Source organism: Scomber scombrus, chromosome 4 (assembly GCF_963691925.1).
Source record: "Scomber scombrus chromosome 4, fScoSco1.1, whole genome shotgun sequence".
Lineage (NCBI taxonomy): Eukaryota > Metazoa > Chordata > Actinopteri > Scombriformes > Scombridae > Scomber > Scomber scombrus.
The window spans coordinates 11728401-11748548 of NC_084973.1; the positions used below are offsets into that span (position 1 = coordinate 11728401).

The 20148-nt window shown below is 39.0% G+C and overlaps 2 protein-coding genes across 2 annotated transcripts in view; both read right to left on the bottom strand.

Annotated features, from left to right (window-relative positions):
• Positions 1-9018, bottom strand: part of bin3 (bridging integrator 3) — a 35440-nt gene extending 26422 nt beyond the window's left edge. The window contains exons 1-3 of the mRNA XM_062418344.1: positions 8918-9018; positions 1370-1418; positions 309-349 (exon numbers count right to left, since the gene is read on the bottom strand). Of these exons, the coding sequence (XP_062274328.1) occupies positions 309-349; positions 1370-1418; positions 8918-8925 (98 nt within the window). The 5' untranslated portion in view covers positions 8926-9018. The remainder of the gene's footprint in view (positions 1-308; positions 350-1369; positions 1419-8917) is intronic.
• Positions 9019-13916: 4898 nt separating this feature from the next.
• egr3 (early growth response 3) lies at positions 13917-18549 on the bottom strand. Its single transcript, XM_062418021.1, has 2 exons — positions 18061-18549; positions 13917-15248 (listed from the first exon to the last, which is right to left on the bottom strand). The coding sequence occupies exons 1-2, from the start codon at positions 18212-18214 to the stop codon at positions 14170-14172; spliced, it is 1233 nt and encodes a 410-aa protein (XP_062274005.1). The 5' UTR covers positions 18215-18549; the 3' UTR covers positions 13917-14169.
• Between the last annotated feature and the right edge of the window lie 1599 nt (positions 18550-20148).

Below are 20148 nucleotides of genomic sequence, written 5' to 3' on the forward strand. Positions count from 1 at the left end.
CTGCTATTACAGTTTGTTTTAATAATGTTTGAGATACTGTTTTACTGGCATCCTTTTGACCAAGATATTTGAAATGTGAATTTCCATTAAACACAAGGGAATCTCTGACTGATGACTGGGCTTAAGATTTTAAACAGTATTTTCCGAAAAAGAAAATGCATTATGTCACAGATATAGTGTAGGCTAAATGACCTTTCAACAAACTTAAAGCACCAGCACCAAACCTGTCCAAAGACATGAGTACCAGATACAGGAACCTCAATAATCACCCTCATCAATATAGACCTTGGTTCAAAATTCAAACTTACTTTTGGAGCTTGTCATATTCTCGTTCGAAGTCTCTTTCAACCTAAGAAAAGAACACATTTCATGTGAAATTCTGGGATTTCATTATTTAACATATGTGTTCATTTGTTTCTGTTCTTTAATCACAGCAAATTGTTAATCACAAGGTATGAACACACAATTACGTTGCCCTTTTCGACCACACAGTCCGAGGATATACAAGTCCCAGCTACAAAGTCAGGAATGCATTTGGGGGCTAAACTCCTAATTACATTTCTACATAATCTGAAGAATGATGACGTTTGGTAAATTAAAAAGTGACCAATGGTTTGAGACTTAATACGTACTTGCAACAACTGGTACTTGTTTGTGGTCTGAACAGTTCCTGGACCTTGTACATCCTTGTTACATTAACATTTTTTTAAATTATTATTACTACATTAAGAGGACCTTGGAATCTGAAGTTTAAATTATGGTAAAATACTTGAGTACATCAAGTTTCCAAGGTTGAAAAGGGATTGAACACTTTGTCCGAGCATGTCTGTTAAACATGCAAAGCAGTTTACAGAGGCAGCATGGGTTCCTGTGTTGTGGTCCTGTGGGCCCCTGGACATAAACACAGTGGCCAAAACAACGAGGGAGGCAGTTGTCACTTTGTCACTAATGGATCATCTAACTGGGCTGCCTTTAACCCACTCCCTGTTTTTTGTCCAGGATGGTACAGGAAGCTGGAAAGCCGGTCTGACAGTGACTGTTGGGCCACAGGCCCATTACAGTGGAAGTGGTTTTCTCCGGTAAGGAGTGCACCCACTCACTGTCACTTCAAGGTAACCACCTCTGCCCCCTTGTATGGCTCAGACAAATTGGCATCCAATACATCTTTTAGCTGTGGCACACTGAGGACATTATTTAAACATATTTATATGTCATATACCATTTGAGAAGCTCTACCACTACAGCTAAACATTTATAACAGTACTTGAATGCAAGTTTTATTTTTACATGTATGTTGACTTGATAACATTTTCTGCACTAAACTGAATGATGAGTGGACTGAATGCAAACCTTTCCTCTAATTACTTACAGTTTTAGAGACAATCTGCTTCTTTGGTTGCCCAATCTTGAAGGGAATCCTGAAATGACACAAAAGAAATGTACAGGTGACAGACATAAGCAACTGGTTTGACCTAAAAGGTATAATTACTGAGTCATCAGTTGGATAACTAAAGGCTTGTACAAATCTAAAAGGAGAACATGCTCCTCTTTCAGATCCCTGACATGGACAATCTGAAGCTGTTAATCCCTGCCCTTCTCAAGTATGCACTCAAAGCCATGGACATTAACTTCATGTCATCACCAAACACATCTGGCTCCCATTGCAGGCAGATCACTAAACAGAAGTGGCTGTCCCCTCTTCTCTGTGTGCCTTTACTGCATGACCCAGGCTAACAATCAAACACAGATGCACAGGCTATATTGTACCATCAGAAAAACAGTGAGCGTATTTCACCATTCATATTCAAAAACATGTTAATATGTTGGAACTCAACAAGTTCAGGACAATGACTTGCCTTTAAGGGGACATTTATGGGGAAATGGTATGGGATTTAGTGTCACTGCAGTTGAATATATGTGAATATGAATGAAATACAAACTTTTCTACACTCTTGAAAGAAAGAAAAACACACGCAAAGATCCCCACTATAGTTTTGGTAGAAAAACATATTTTCCTTCTTAGTTAAAACACAATCTTTCATCCCCTTTTCAAAACATTGCTTGTGCCTTAATAAGTTGGCTGCCGAGCATCAGAGTGCTTTAGAAATCCACAAGACAGAGAACACTGCCTTGCCAATGCACTTAGCTGTAGGTTGTCTTGATGTGGCACTAATAGCCTGAAATCCAAGCTATATGATGGACAGTTGCTGCTGACAGGGAGGGTGAGGCAACAGCTGCGTCAAAAGATAGGTGTGTAGACTAATGAGATGGAAAAGATAGGGTGTGATGTAGGGCCTCATTGTGCAACCAGGGAATGCTACTGACGTGTGGGGGGGATCCTTTAGATGACAGCTCAATCACAAAACTCAACATGGTCAAATAAGAAGATTAAGGCAGTACAAAAAAAATACACAGAGAGAAAACAAGTTTCTCTTGTGGCTCAGATATCAAGATTTTCAAGATTTATGAAGATACTTAACTCTTTTGAATCCGAGCAAATCACTGACGCTAAAAACATTTTGTTGCTTTTGGCTCAGGAAAGTAGTTTCACCCACTATGTCATCATTTGCATGAGCCAACACGGAAAATACCCACAGAAATTACTCAGCTCCATTTTAGGTGACTCACCGTTCTCGGCTTACCTGATCAGCTTGAACACTAACATCACATTACGTATCGTACAATATGCAAATGCTGTGATGTAGCGGTCTGAAATTGTCCGCAATCCCTATTCCCACAGCAGCATAATTTAAAAGAGAGTTCTTTGAATGTCAATGTAAAGCCTTCATCCGGTGTATTTTGGCATTTTAAAGAATGTTGATTAGCCTGTTCGCCAGTTGTTGCTTTTTTGGTCAAATAACCTAATTTTTTTTTTTTTTCAAACTGAACACTTGCTGGACACGTTTTAGTCGTTACTCAAAGTATCATCAAATCAGTTTCATCTTCCAAAGGCAAGCTCGGTTTTTACAATGAGATTTAAGTCTGGGAACATCCACTTTACCAGTCATTCAACCTAGTCAGACACACCAAACAATCACCACAGTTTTTGAGCTGCAGTTGTTCACACTGGTTTCCAGGGTTAAGTACATTAACTCTTTCGGCTAGTGAGCGCCTACTTGTTGTTATCACTGCTTCACTTCGCTAATGCAGTATTCCTGTGTTTGGTTTTCATCCTCATGATTTTTTATTGTTTTTGAATAATAAATCCATAGTTAAGGCAGAGACTAAAACTACACACAGCTGCACAAGTGACTTGTATATACTAAGGTTTCAATGCACCTTTCTACTAGAATGAAATGAAACACAAAATGAAGACTTGTTCCTTTGAGGTACTAAAGTTTTTTTTGCTTATATTTTAAAAGCTGTGATTAATTAATTAGCATATCTGTTTGTGATTACTTCTTTGTGTAACTATATTTTCTTGTTGTGATGTTGTACACATACATTTTGTCACAGGTCTCTCCTATTAAAGATATCTTGACTTTGAATGAATAAAGCTTTTTTGCAACAGCAATGTGTATCTGTTGTAACAATTAAGTATTTTATAACTGAATTTTAAGAAACAACTCATAAGTAAAAAGAGGCCACATGGGGGTTGCACTGTAATGTCATAAAAGTGCTAAAAGACAGCCAAGATGGTTGTATTTTAAAGAAAATTGAGCGGTATAATGTCACTTTTTTTGATTGTGCCTTTAAATTGGTCTTTTAAATAGATAGCACAAGTCTCTAATGTGATTTTGCATTAGTTTATGTTTGTTGGACAATCTGTTTTCTACCAACATTGCGCAACATTTGGCAACAGCTTTTGATGTTTGCTCCCATTTGATGGGTGTGTCAGGCAGAAAATCATGACATCCACAGCAAAAACCCAACTGGAGAGTTAAGTATAAACATTACAGTCCTCCAAACTGCCGTCCATGCACCATGAAGTGTATGTATTCAAATATCTGCTTTCAATGCTCCCTTTTACTACCTGTTTTGGCATGACTGGCCATGACGGGATTTGCTTGGTGAAATCAACAGTTTGAATGAAACTATATTTGGATGGACTTTACCTGTAATTATACCAAATTCTATATTTGCTTAAAAAAAAAAGACTGAAGAGAGTCCTTAATGTTATGGATTCAGAGTACAGCCTCTTCTACAAAGAGCCAAAGGAAAGTGGTCACTCTCTTCAACTGCTCGTGAGAATTGGCAAACACACCGAGTGAAGTGCGCTCAGGAGAGAAAGAGAGAGGGAAAATGTAGCAGGCAACCAGAGGGAGAGAATGAGAAAGACGGAGGATGGTAGTCACTGTGAGAATCATTTCCAACGTTTCTTCACACAGCAATATTTCTGTAGGGGCTGTCACATTTAGAAACACTGGTAAGTCAGGTCCTGTGAACGCAGAAATAGTGCCTGACATGGCAGAGGCCTGGCGGCCGCAAGAGTGCTATGAAAAGAAAACGTATGTGTTGTACCAAAACAAATCTAAGCCTAGTAATGGTTCAGCTCAATGTTGGCTTCAATGGTTTGGTAGTTAGTGCTAAATTCTTTGGACTATTTGATAACTAACATTATAATCATGTCATTAAAGTATTGGTTCAAGCTACGGTACTTGAATCTAAAAGGACTAAACTGACAAATACTCACACAACTAAATTTTAACCAATAATTCAAGAAATATATGATAGCTAATCTCATGGTGTCATAGATTTTTAGGGGATCACAGCAGCTTGAGAACTTCTTGGTAATATTTTCTGGCCCGGATACTTTGAAAACTGCCCTGTGACATATTTGCTGTCATTATCAGCAAGCCCAGTCAACTTGCATTTACGAGTTTGCTGTAACAGGCTACACGTCACTACCATCCAGTAAGCACGTAGGCATGAACAAAGACATAACAGTATTCTCTAACCGGGACACATTATGCATCGACTGGAAGAACCAATGGCTTTTCACCAAACTGCAAATGTGTATGCCAGTAGAGGGACTGTGCATCATTCGACCTTGGATATTCCATGGAGCACAGAGCGCTGGTTGAAGATGTTGGGAAGTGGAATTGTTCTGATGATGACCCCGGAGTCAAACCCCTCACGTCATAGAAGAAAGTGTGCAGGCCATGCTGGAATGCATCAGTCAGCATAGTCCATAAAGGACTCTTTTCACTGTTCGTGCACCCCACTCTTGACCTTGTGTTTGGCGGTGCGTGCTGGTTGAGGCGTAGCTTGCCAGCTATTGACTATCTGACTGAACTGAATGACGCCGTCTTGCTCACTTGATAACCATCTTCTCTGAAAAAGACACTAAGAATCTGTAATGTATATAAGAGAGATAATATACATATACGTCACATACTGAAAGGGTTTGTTATAATGTGTTAGTTTCTATCCATTTCTTCTTGAGCTCTATTCATGAATTGTGGGGAACAAGTAAGCATGTCTAGACCATGTTTCTTTGGCCGCGATCCCAATGTGATTTCTTTAACAAAAAAAAGTCCAACCTGACAATAGTAGAATCTGTCTACCTAAATGCTGATTAAACATGTATCTGCTACACTGAAATAACAGATAATAACAGTTGTTTTTCACAAGGTTTTTGAACCAATTACTGAAGGTCTCGATTCAAAACTATTGATAATAAAAGTATATAGTGTATGTATAGATTGCCTGAAATTGAGGAGACGCAATAAACTAAAGAGAAGGTTCCACACGCTCAGTGTTTCTGGGAACTCAAACCAGTCATGATAGTAGTGTTATAGAGCAGATGTTCACCCCTCACTGAGGACAAACACTGGCTTCAGAGCGCAAGCAAACCCTTAAAAACTGCCAAGTTTAATTTTGTCCCGCCATCAAATTACTAATAGAATTAATGTTATCTAGTGCAGTGCCCATGCAAAATCTGTTTTTGCGTGTGTTTTTACTATATTGTTGGTTTGATGTGTTTGAATGCTCATTGTTACAATTACACAACAAAAGTTCACGTTCTGTCTGCCACTTATTGTCTGTAGCTGGTTGTGCTTTGCATGTGTGGGATTCTGAAACGTCCTTAAATTCGGGACCATTAGGCCTATTGCTCGTTTCAATTTGAGACCTTGCAGTCGGAATTATTGTTTGTTTATTCAAAGTCTGAAGACAGTCCAAAGTAGCATGGGCTATTCAAAGTGTTTTCAGTTTGGGGAGTGGCCAGCGGCTAGAGCGGCAACAGCAAATGTGTGCTTCTTTACCGATATATTTATCTATATATTTTACATTTATTATCCAAACAACGTCAAACTTGGCACTGCACTTACTCGTGCCCGTAGCAAGACTTATTTGAAATAAATCGGATGAACGGTTCAAGAGATATGCGGATAACAGACAGACAGACAGACGTTCCTGTCATGTATAGATAGATGAGCAAAGATTGGTCAGAGATAAAAGATTAACTAACAGGTTTGTTAGCGTTGGAGATTCGCAAATCTGTGTATTTTGATGACCCAGGTGGCAGACCTCAAAGTGTCTTTCGTTCTGGTGCACCCAAATCATTTTTCAAACTTGCACACAGTGAAAAAAAATTCTTGCACACTGTCTCGTTCACTGCTATTTGTTTTATTGAGTTGCAACGTTTCAGTCTATCCTACTGAAATGGATAGGCCGAAACGATGCAACTTTAAACAAACAGCAGTGAATGAGAAAGTGTACAGGAGCTTTTTTTTTATTGCACTTCCCTCCTACACACCTGCCACTACTCAAGTGTGCAGAGATTCCGTTCTTTAAAATTTGCACACTTTCAAACAGTCACCAAAAGTTTGTCAATGTTAAGCTGCATCTAATCTAATCAAACATTTGAGCCATCGTGATTTACGTAAGCGACCTGTGGGTGCAACACATAGAAATAAGACATTGAAACGTCACCCCCTCCCCCCCACGCATGTGCCGGACGGATGCAACTTTACAGTGAATAACAGGTCATGCTGAACCTGGCGGGTAATCATTTCCTTTTAAAGAAATAATCTTGGCAAAGAACAACAAACAACCTGTTGCTTCATGAGTCAACCAAAATTGAAAGCAGAAGTTGATCTTCCCATTAAATGTATCAGGGTTCAAAGCTCAAAGCTCAAAATAATTGAACTTTCAGTTGTCCTGGAGTGACATTTCTTTCATTTGTTTACTGTACTAAGGTTTTGGGGGAATTGGTCTTCTGAGATATTGGGCTAGGTCAGGTACCAGTGCTGATGTAAGCCTGTAAAATCAATTAGTACTATACATTGTTATATTAGGATGTTATTTACACCAATTTAACTTGGCTGGGATAAAAGTCAACAATCTGAAATGCACATAACATATTCTTTTGTGGATTAATCCTTTTTTTCTTTGTTACCATCCGGCTACTGTTGTTGTCTCTAATTACAAGACTTGCAGATTGAGCTAATATCTAGGGCACAACAACCATGTAGACTATGTCATAAGACCAACTGTTCACATTGAACCTAAATCCACAATAATCTAGTCAATCCAAAGTAAATCACGGATTATTATAAAGTCTAAAAACTCTCAAATCCTCAAAGAGACACAACTTTGTATGGTTCATTTTGAAAATGTAGATGTTTAGATTCATGCAATAAAAACAAATTAACAATTAGGACTGCAGCTAAAGCTTTCTTGATTAATTGATTAGTTGCTTGGTCTATGAAACATCAGAAAACGGCTTATACCAATCACTGCTTCCCAAAGCTCAAGACGACATCTTAAAATGTCTGGTTTAGTCCTGACCAACCACCAATCCAAAGCTATTCAGTTTGCTATCACAGAAAAACTAAAGAAACCAGGAATAATTTATTTGTATTATATTATATTCACTAAAGAGGTTGGTAAAAGAGAATTTATGCTTGCTTTTCCTCAAAAATGAATAAAAACAATGAATCGATGACCAAAGTAGACGATACATTTTCTGTCAAACAACTAATGTATCATTTTCATATTCCCTACTGCAGTGACCTTAAGTGTGAAGTGTCGAATATTTACTCACTAAAGGTTATCTCATGTTTCATCAAGATAAAGACTGAATATGCAGATAATCTTAAGTGTCCAAACATGTGCTGTTAGAGCTTTTCTTTAGAGCTTACACTGGCCATGTGGACAAATAGCCCTAAATTAATGTGAATATTACCACAACTGTCTAGCTTGTACACATAAACACATCTAAACATGTAGCCCTCCTATAAAGTTGAACATACCTCTTTAAATCCACTGCTGTGTTTGGTGCACATGTTGGGGGGCATGAACAAACTTTTCTATGAATACTATTAATTAATACTTTAGTCACTACTGTACACTAGCAATACAGCACCACAAAACCACACCATCACTTTACTATCTTGGCTACATGTGAGTACAGAAAGCAACAGAAAATAGTTAATTACTGTAAACAGCAACAATCCCTTTAACTGGCTCCACTGTTGACCCTGTTGACCTAGACCATTTACATTGAGCTTCCATGTTATGCTTGAGGCTATTTCTTTCCTGCTTAACTGTATCTAAAATAATATAATGAGCGACTATAACCTCATATGTGAATCATTATAGCTTTGCTCGTTAATGCTTCGGCAACTTGCGTTAACATGACTGAGTTTAGCGTTAACTTAGCTTCAAGTTAACATCTCCGCTCGATGTTAACAGAGCTGTTTCACAAGACAATATCCCTGCAAACTATCGCAATAAAACTGTTATTTTAATTAGTTAGAAAAATCACCGTGAAAGCTTTTGTTAGGGGGCTTGCTGTGGTGTTAACAAGCTAGCTCTAACTTCTATTTCGTAGTGTTTTGAGTTAGCGCTTCCAGGAAATAGCCAGAGCCCGGTCGACAATGCGATCTGTTCTAGCTCACTAACAATGTGTCATTTCAGGTTATATTCTTTATCAGATACCCCGAATGAACGATGTAGCCAAAATACATACCAGCTCATTTTGAGTGAACTTTTATTCCAGTTTCATTGGATGGTTTTCTTTTCTCCCGAAGACCTCATCCCTTTCTACTAGTCAATAACCGAACATTAAACAGGAAGTCCGGGACTTAGACACTCGCGTTTCCTCTAAGGAAGTTTTATGACAGAAACAAGTCAAAGGAAGCATATATTACTATCGTGTTAAAATCATAATACCATACAGGTAATATGCGTTTGTTTTTTTTATTTTGTGAAACGTTTATTTGTAATGCAGGTTAGGCTATCTTAATTAATTTAAATGTCAAGCGCGTGAATGAGTGTGTGTGTGTCGGGTGCGCGCGTTGGCGTGCGTGTAGAGACTTCAGTAAACTGAAGGCAAGTGATATTTTTCTTTATTCAAGTACTTACATAGAAATAACAAAACAATTGCATTACAACAAACTGAAGTGCCAGGTAAACAGGGGAGCACGTCTCCCCATCACAAGGATATAGTAAAATTCATTTCAATATTCAGCTCATCATAAAAGGACCTTATTATAAGGTAATAAAAACATGAAATAGGCTAAAGACATCCACAACATTTTAAACAAGACCCCCTAAAAAAAAAGCCAACAGAACAGTTATCCCAATGTGTGTTTCCAATTGTCCGTCTTGAATTGTTGCTCGGTTTATCCCATTCCACCCAATGTGTCTTTTTTATTTTCATGCATAATAAAGAAATGAGTACCACCCACAGCATCTGAGGGCAGCACTTTGGAACATTTCCGTGCACATGCAAACATGAGGATATACTGTAATGATAAGGAAACACAACACAACAGAAAACAGTGAGTATCGACTCCATCCGAACACCACAGTGTTACTGTTGATGACCACAAAATCCCTGAAGCCACCCTGAAGTCCATAAGATGACATGAGTAGCCTGTAATATCTACACATTATTGAAATCTCTTTCAAAATGAGTTTTTTCCCTTGTGTAATTATTAATTGTCATGAATGAGTCCAAGTCTATTGCCTTGCCCAAGGCCAACTTCACAAAGACTAAATCAAACAGTTAAACACAAACATTAGCATAAGGCTGCCTTCAACTGCAAGCAGACTGAGGTCACATTTATGATTTGTTGCTCCTGTGGAGTTCTCATCACATATTGTTTTTGATCAGCCAACCCTGCAACCCAGTTTGGCACAAAGATGGCTGCTGATGTTGGCTCAAATCCAACATGGAGCAGAGAAGGAAGATGAGGCAAATTCCAATTTCCGAGCGTTCAGCCGCCCACTTTTGGACAATAGAACATAAAAATATAAAATGAATTATTTTTGGAGAAACAGTATTAAAATGGGACTGTTTCTGTTTGTTTACCAAGTCACTGACATATATCTATAGCATTCACACATTACACAGTAGGATTATTGTTCTGCAGAACATGGTGTGGCCTGTATTGTTCTACCACCAAACTATATTGAGGGGGTGGGATAGAGGGGATCATACATTTTTTTCCAAAATCTTTCTGTCCATTACGAAAATGTCACGAAGCCAAGTGACGAATACAGTCAGATGAAATGACCAATGAAATATTGGGTTTGCGAAATTGTAATTACATGGCTTCATTTAGACATGGAAATAGTTTGGGGTAGTCTCCGTCTCGCTCTGCATCATTCCTTAACACAAAGCAACATAAACACAGTTTTCTCTCAGAGGAGGCCACATTCAATATACTATAATTAAAAACATCCATTCTCACCAGCGAGCGTCAAATCAAGAGCACACAAGAGCATAATTTTTGGTCAAATAAATTCAAAATGATCCAGAGTCTATGATCAGCGGGTTAACATCACATTGTCCTTTATACAGCGATATGACATTTAAGATAAACATTTTCTATTTCTATCTGATCACCTCATATACTATATTTCTTTGTGCTGACTCCATGAATATAGCTGCTACAGAATGTTTACATTCCCTGTGACAGGATTTACCTTTAATCCAAATCTAACATTTCAATATTTCAATATTAAACAAATGATCTGGAACTAGAAATGACAATTGCTTTGTATTAGATGTCTTAAAGGTCGATTTTCAGGAGTTTTAAGTGGTGAGTTGCATTATATGAGTTTTCACGCAATTGTGTATTTTTATGATAAAAAACTATTGATTTACAGTTAGATATTACAGGTTCTGCACATTTTTAAACCATCTCAAAAAGTGCAAGGAGGTCTGTTCATTTAACCATGTAGATGAGCTGAGAAAAGACTCTCTGAGGCCAAATTAATTGGAAAATAAGTGGACACTTGCCAGGAAGCTCAGCAATGAAACTGGTTGTTACAGGAGAGGAAGCATGGCCTTGGAAGCTTGTTTCAGAAAGCACTGTGTTCTCTGTGGCCTCACTTGTCTGAACCTTTCTTTTGGCCTTTGCATTTGTCATACTCTCTTTAAGTCTGATTGCTGAATCTACTAATCAGTACAAAGATCTTTTTTCAGCTGATGACAATGTATATAAAACGTCCTTGCCTCACATACAGCATGCTCTCCCTAACAGTCAGGGAGCACAGCCAATAACTCAAGATATTGTTAGTCAAACTGGATGAAGAGAAGGATGCTTCTTTTAAAAGAGAGAGAAGTACATCTGTAATTGCAATAAGGTTAGAGAAGTAAGGATTCTAATGAATCAGAAATTGACAAGGTTATTACTCCTCGAATAATACATTTACAGTAATGAAATAAACACATATTGATTGTTTGGTAAGACCTACTAATATTTTTGACATCTGGATTTTATAGCCCTGACAGAAGTAAATACGTCATGGTTTCCTACAGTTGTACTAATTCCTCATTCTTCATTCTTCACCACACAGTTTTCATTGTGTTTTTTTTGTTTGTTTGTTTGTTTGTTTGTTGTTGTTGTTGTTGTTGTTGTTGTTGTTGTTGTTGTTGTTGTTGTTGTTGTTGTATTTTACTAAACGTGTGATAAATGCATTGTATTAGATGGCAATGCTATATTTTATATCCATATTTTTTTAAATATAATCTCCATTCTGACTTTTTGCATTTCTTCCACAGGGTCATAATACAGTCTTGGAGGGGGAAAAATGTCTTTCTGACGTAAATCAAAACAACATTTCCAAGAAAAAGTAATTCAACTATTATCAGTAAGTTTTATCAAACGTGGTTACTTCTGTGCATATGTCAATATGGGTTTAACATAAGATTTAGGATTGAAAAGCCAATTGAAGAGATGAGCCAGCACAAAACATTTCATTGAATAAGATGTGATATGAGAGGTAGTTCCTCCTATCAGGCATATGATCAATAAGAAACCATATCTTAAAAAAACATTGGCATTGACCTGTCATGTATTTTGTTTTCAGAGACTATCCAATAATTTTGTTTCCTCTCTATACGAGAACAACCAGTGTTTTCTACACAGAGGGGAAGATGTGTTAATTGAAAGAATTGATTGCAACTATAATGGAGATACACAAAATGTACAAAAAAAAAATCTTGTCGTTTATTCAGAGAACACATTAGTGCTTCTTTAAACCAGTTACCACTTTAAAGCGTACAGATGGTGTAAATGCTATTTTTTTTCTTTTTTAAATGGAAGATAACACACCATATTTGGCACTATTGTAGTGCTCCTAAATTTTGCAATGACCTTTGACAACAAAATATTCTTTATCATAACTACATTACTAAAAGCTTTAAGACACATTCCGCACAAGCATTCAGTCAATTGAAAGTTGTCATTTATGCAGACATTTGTATTTACATAGTGTGCATGAGGGCATGCACATATATGCACAATTTAATACTGAGTTATGGTGCATTTGACATTTGAGTACAAAAGTGAAACTTCTACTGTAGCTACCTGCATACATATTTGTATACTGTACAAAAAAAACACAATCCCTTAGTTTACAACTCAGTCTCAGTCTCTCTGTATTAGAAAAGATGTAAACATGGATTTGGATGTTTGAGCTTTCCTCTCATAATATGCTGCTCATCTTTGGGTGACTTAAACCCAGTAATTTCTTTTTTTTTTTCTTTTTTCTTTTTTTTCTCTCTTTTTTTTTCTTTTTGTTTTACAGTGTGTCCAGATAATGTGAAGCCTCATCATCATCTCCATCGTCATCCTTGCTTTCTTATACTGCTGGTTTGCAACGCAGTGTCAAATATTTAAGTAGTTCAGTTTATCTGTCTGTGATCTCAGTTCATTTGATTTACAGGTTGGTGACATAGTATGTCATGAATATATTGCATATAATGGCAGAACTCAAGAAAATGAAAAAAAATTGAACTGTATTGGTGACCTTTAAAAAAACACGAAAATTATATCTGGTAACACCACATAAAGCCACCATATAAAAAGGCAAAAAAAATTACACAGTGTCTCTAAGTGACTATAAATAAATAAGTATTGGCAAAGGCATTGATTGCTGCAGGCATGTTTGTTTTATAAGTAACAGGACAAGACGTTGGTTTACTTTGTGACCCATTCAGTTATTATTTAGATTTAGTCAAATTGTGCAGGTAAATCTAAATCTGAGATGCGGCATTTTGACTCAGATCTTTTCCTTTTAACTGTGTGCTAAGCTGATATCACTGTCATGTTTGGCAAATGTCAGGCACAATAATAAGAACAAGGTTGGCTGTATTACCACAATACATTTGGCACATTCTTCTGAGAAAACAACATTCAAATAGAAAAGAAGAAAAAAAAAAACACCACACCTCAATAAAAACAACAAAAAGACAAGTGCCACTAATAAGGTATCCATGACAATACACAAATATAACCAATTGCACTTTTAAAACAGCCTAGTAAAATTAATGCATACATCCCAGACAACTCACCCTTAAACTAAGCTCCATTGTAATTGTGTCTGTTTCGATCTCTATGATGGATTCTGGCTTCCTTCCAATTTAGAAATTCTCAGTAAAATTTACAAAAGTGTATCCACCCCAAACTGACAGATACACAGTGGCCTTGTGGACAGAACATGCCAAGGTGCCCTTTTTTGTGTTGGCACTGTGTTACAGTAGCTGAGGCTCTGAGTTGCTTGAAAGAGAAGGGCATAGCAGCCTTTCCCCTCTTACTTAAACTAAAGGCATCCATCTCAAAATAGAAGGAATACAACTGAAAAGAGCAGGGGATGTGAAAGAGAGGAAAAGAGTCACCTATTTATCTCATAGTGGATGTGGTCCCTTCTTCTTAAGTCTGTTTATGGGGCATGGTGAAGGTCCAGTCCAAGTGCACGTAGTGACGGTCATGATGTTCCCACTGTTGGCCCCCCACAGGAGCTGGGTGGCGAGCTGTGGCTCCCAGCTGCCCCACTACCTTTGTCAGCTGGCTTCTTGTCCTTCTGTTTCAGGTGAACCTTAGCATGTCTCTTTCGCTCATCGCTCCTGGCAAACTTGCGTCCACAGAACTCACAGGAGAAGGGTTTCTCGCCCGTGTGTGTGCGGATGTGTGTGGTCAGGTGGTCACTCCGGCTGAAGGAGCGCATGCATATTCTGCACTGGAAGGGTTTGTGACCTGTGTGGATTCGGAGGTGACGTGTCAGCTCGTCTGAGCGAGAGAAACGTCTGTCACAGTTCTCTGCCGGACAGGCGTGAGGCCGTTCATGGACGGGGGTTTTGCTGGGACGGTTGGGGTACTTCCGTGGTCGGATAGGCTTGAGTGTCAGAGTCTGTGGCGGTGGGTGGTGCTGAGGAGGGTGCTGCTGCCCACCAATGAATCCTGGGTGAATCTGCTGCTTGTCTTTGAATGCTCTGATGGTCTCCAGGGGTGTGATAGGTGGAGGGTTGACTCGGATGGGGTCCATGGTCTGGAAGGGCTTGTGCTCCATCACGCCAACCTCCCCCTGATGATGGAAAAGGTTGTAGTCAGGGATCATGGAGAAAAGGCTGCCATCCATGGAAGCTTTGGATGTGGAATGATAGTCATTGCCAGGGTAGGCTAGTGCCGTGCTGGTGGCAGGGCTGTGGTGGAAGGAGACCTGATCCTGGTATAGGTCACTGCAGGTGGAATAGGCAGGCAGTGGTGGACCATATACTTGCTCCATATCTGACGTCTGTCCGCCCATGCTGGCTGCGGAGGATGATGTCTGCGTGGTTACCGTGCCGGGTGATGGCGAAACGCCCAGGATTCCTGCACTGACAAGGCTGATGATATTGTTATCAGAGCACCAGCCGGAACCACCAATGCCACCTGACGGAGGAGTGTCAAAGGCAAACTTCCCCAGATAGGTGACAGTCTGCCCGCTGCGGTTGGACTGGAAGCTGGATCCATACTGAATCTCTGCCGATCCTTTCTCACTTCCCATGCCCAGATCCATGATATTATCTAGATAAAAGCAAAACAAAAATCAGATGTCATGAATAAATCATCCACATGGTTTCTAAAACATGAATATGAAATGCAATCAGTTGAGAAGAAAAGGTTGTAAAAGTGGCAAAAGTTGTGCAAAAAACCCCCCCAAAAAAAACAAGTCTTGAAAATTCACTCCGCCAACCTATATGAACTTGAAGTGACAGTCCTGGGTTTGTCCGAAATTCAGCTTGTCTGCATATCTCTGTAATAGTGTGCCAACAAGAGTTCAAAAATGAAAAAGTCCAATACAGTTCATAAAGAAATGTGAGCGCTGTCAGACCTGAAAGTTAAGTGACTGACTGCTGCATCTGAGACAGTGGTGTCTCTCTCTCTCTCAGATCCCACAAGCCCTCATAAATCAAGACCTAAACACCCCCTTTGATCCAGTCATTGTGTCCCTCAGGAGGACAGCCAAACTGAATGGCAAGATCTGATTTCTTTACAGCAGTGAGGATTATAAGGCAGACGCCACATCTATCACGCTCAAGGATTCAAAACACATTTGCAGCAAAGAACATCTGCACATAATGGAAAGGGGGGGGGGGTAATAAATGTTTCCTATCCGATCTCTGCATTAGTGAGCTTAAATTTTCACAGATTTCCTTGACATTTTAATTGTACAGAATCTTACACCTCATGCCGAATACACACGCTGACACACACACACACACACACACACACACACACACACACACACACACACACACACACACACACACACACACACATTTACCAACTCCGAAGATGCCATAAAAAACCATCAAATGCAGATGTGGCTAATGGGGATACAGTTATGTGCCGATCGTGGTCTGAAGGCTAAATATGAAACATTTGAGAAGAATTCCTTCTTAAACAGAAGGTTAAAATACATGTCTCTCCCATTGGCATGAAATCACACACAGGGCTGCTGATATATTCTCACCCAGTAATTACAGCCTGCTGGAATTTAGCTATAGGCAAATTCTAATGAAACAAACAATAAATTACATATATTGCACAATACTGTTGAACACATGATGTACATAAGAACACTTGTGGTTATGATTTAGGCTTAGATATGACACAAAGAAAACAAGCTTGAGTTGATATTTATGTATTTTACTTTAAATCTTTACACTGTTGGGGGTATATGGGGGCAATTAAGAAGAGTGAGGGGCATGAAATAAAGTCATCAATGTTTTCTAATGGGTCAGCACTCATATCAGTACACAGCACACACCTGCTCCTTCTGTATCATCTCAGCTTTGTACTTAAACAAAAAAATGTATTTGCCAGAAAATAGCTCACATGCAAAAAAATACATAAAAAAATAATCTACAGTTTACAATATAAATTTCAGCACGTCCAGACATAATTAAAAGAGCAACACACACTTGTGCTCTGTAAGGTTTTCTATAATATTAGGTTTCATTCCGTTTGTTTTAAATGCCTCCTGTCCGTTGTTGCATAAAATATATTTTATACCCGTGTTTAAAGAAAAATGTGATATGTAATATATTTAATTTACTTCAGAAAAAATATATATAATTTAAGACTTGGCGCTGGGATAATTCAAACACACACTCTTGAGGTAAATCAGGCAAACATATTTGGGTTGAAATCAAACTGAAGTGTTATTTTTAATTGTGCACAAAATAAAGTTGAACATAAAACAAAAATGATTTAGTCACAAAGTTGGTTATGGGTAGAAGTTAATTGTGGCCACAACATCACATGATGGTCTCTTCAGCCACATCAGGAAAGATTTAGTATATTTTGTGCGGCATTGACCCATCACCTCAGAAGGTGAAGCTGCACAATTAGTGATTGATTTACTGCCAATCTACGACACCGAGCAGAAACAACAAACCACGTTATGTAGGCGTCTGAATTAATCAGAAATATACATTAATCTGGACTAAGCAATAAATCAGGCCTCGAATATAAAGAAGTAGAGGATCCACGGGCCTGGCGTCTTTAATATGTATCATATAGGCTAGGGAAAGGCAGCCACAAACGCCTACTTAAAACCCGATCTCTGACATGTTAATAGAGTTATGAATGAAAGTCATTGTCTAAAGTACATGGGTCATCTTTGCGGGTGAATATTGGATTAAGAAATCAGTGGCATTTGTACTGTAACCGCAATAATTAAACAGCTTTCCTCGTAATATACAGCTTTCAGTTTCAATCAATAGCCGATTTCATTTTTAGAAGACTTTGCGTAAAACAGCCCTTTTCCACAACCTTTCATATCAAACACATTTCCACAAACACGCATCATCTTTGGAGAATAAAAAACACTATAAATACAATAGGTTTTCTTAAATAAAACATCTTAGCCGAGGGTTAAACAGAAAGTTTTTGAAATGAGTACAGTTGCCTTTTTCCTCACGTCGAGTTTAATAAAGACCCTGACATTTCGGCTACGGACAAGAGAGAAAATACAAATAAAATTTAAAAAATGACAGAGGCGAGCTAAAAGTCAAGCATTTTAAAGGTGTATCTAAATTATAGCGGGCAGTGTTACACTTGACCCAGAGAAAGTATTCAGCGAGGGAATCTGCCTTTGTGCGCAACAGCCAGAGCGCAAACAGGTGCTCAAAAGACAACTGTTGCCTTTCGCTCACAGCGCAGTTTGATTCATTTTCACCAAAACAACACACAAGTATACACACACACACACACGTACACACATACATACACAAACACACACACATACACATGCACACGCATACACATAAACACACAAGCACACAAGCACACAAGCACACAAGCACGCAAAAAAAAGAAGTTTGAATCTTACCTGTGTTCATCTGGGAATAGTGATTAATAGATTCCGTACTGGTGAAAATATTCATAGATGTCGGGATGTCCTCTTCTGGGTAGAGACTTTCAGGGATCGTGTTTATTAAACTGCTCATGGTAAGAGGGAGCTTGTCCGCTAGTTTCCCTGTCATAGCAGTTATATTCAGTCCGTCATTTAGGCTATAAAGGACAGCGCGCAGGTATCCAAGTAGTTACACAAAAAAGCAGCGGGTGTTCTCAAAGTAGAAAACACAGGTGTGGATCAGGCGTGACACAAAAAAAGGAGAAAGGAGCAGGGATGGATCCTGTTGCTGTAGCTATCCAAGTATCCCGCGGAGGACGAGCAGCGGCCGGTTATCTCCTCCTGCGTGTTCACAAGCTATTGTTGTTATTAATCTGATCACCGTGGAAGCTGATGGGCTGCTTGTGGGGGAATTTGAAGTCTGTGAATCAGTGGAGGAGGTGGTGGTGTTGGTTGCACAAGAGCGGCTCTACTTGCTCTATTGGAGCTGGATAGGGGACTCCAGTCTGCCTGTATTAAATAGGGGGATGGAACATTTGCGTGACGTAGATGACCATATATGGACAGAGCGCCCAGCGCCAGGTTCTCCGCGCGTCAGTCGGTGGAAACTACAGCGGAGGCAAAGGCTCCGATAGATAACTGCTACAAAGTTTACTGAATCTACATGGCACCTCCAGCGGTGTCCTTCTTCGGGATGAGCCGGGTTCCCCTCTGCTGTGGAAAACATTACACTGATTCAACTGCGCCTTATCTTTATTATTGTCAGGCATTATTATGCTCTTTATGGACTATCCGGCACAGCGTGAGCTATTCATGCAGCTGAGATAGACAGTGTGTTGTGGCCATAACAAACTCCTTAATGTCATCATTTAAGGCCTATATATGAACCCTTACCAAATATGCTATAGGAAGAAGTTTATTTGGATAATTTATTCCCAATGTGTGTTTACTTTTTGGTCCAAATAAACTCTGCTAGAAAACTGACTCAGAATGAATGCTTTCATTTTATACTCCTTGCTTATGGTGAACATGCACAAACTTTGGGCCATGCTGTATTGCAGAACACTGCTTCAAACTCGCCTTTTCATGCAGCAACTGTCTTACAAAGACAGTAATTGACGGAGTTAATCGCTTGTAAATATTGCCGGGGCTTTGTAAATCCACAGGCTTGCTTTGACTTGGATCCCAAATGACCGCTTAAGTGGGAAACTCCAAATAAGGCAGTGTCCGGCCCCGCCCCGCCATGTCTGTATTTGGACATGTGAGTTCCGGGTGAAGTAGTAGTGGAAAAGTGATCGGAAGCCACAGACGTTCAAAGAGATGACAGTGGACAAAGCGTCATGGCTCGCTTTTCACCAATTTGCAAACTTGTGAAAAAAAAAACCTAACTCTGGTTGCCTTATAATGTTTCAAAAAATACCCCTCTATAATTAGATTTGTCACTCAGACAAACAAAGAATGGGTTATGTGAAATGCTTGTGTGAGGTCATTACACTGACTTCACATGCATCACTGTCACAACATTGATTTAATTTTTTTGCACACAGTTAATAGTTTTGTGGAGGTATTCGTAGTTTTGGTGTGAACTTTACCTATTTTCAGCTGTAACAATTATGAGAAAAACATGGGCTTTTCCAAAAAAAATCACAGAAAATATTGAATGAAATGTCAGTGCCTGAATATTCAGACAGACCTGGGAAATTAATAGAACCTCAATGAACCAGAAGTGTAAACAGAGTGTGTGGGAGAATTAGTCTGAATCATGCTCCGTGTTTAGGGGGCTTACACAAACAGAGCAGCCAGTGATCTTGAGTGTCTCATCACCATAGGCCAGGCCTCTGTGTGGATGTGTGTGTGTGTGTGTGTGTGTGTGTGTGTGTGTGTGTGTGTGTGTGTGTGTGTGTGTGTGTGTGTGTGTGTGTGTGTGTGTGTGTATGTGTTTTATGAGTACCAGTTACACCAGCAGGCAGAGCAACGTCCTTGCCCAGTCAGATATGTTGAATCAGTATAATAGACAACAGTGAACCTGATGGACTCCATTCAAAATTCAACACTCTTGTGGCA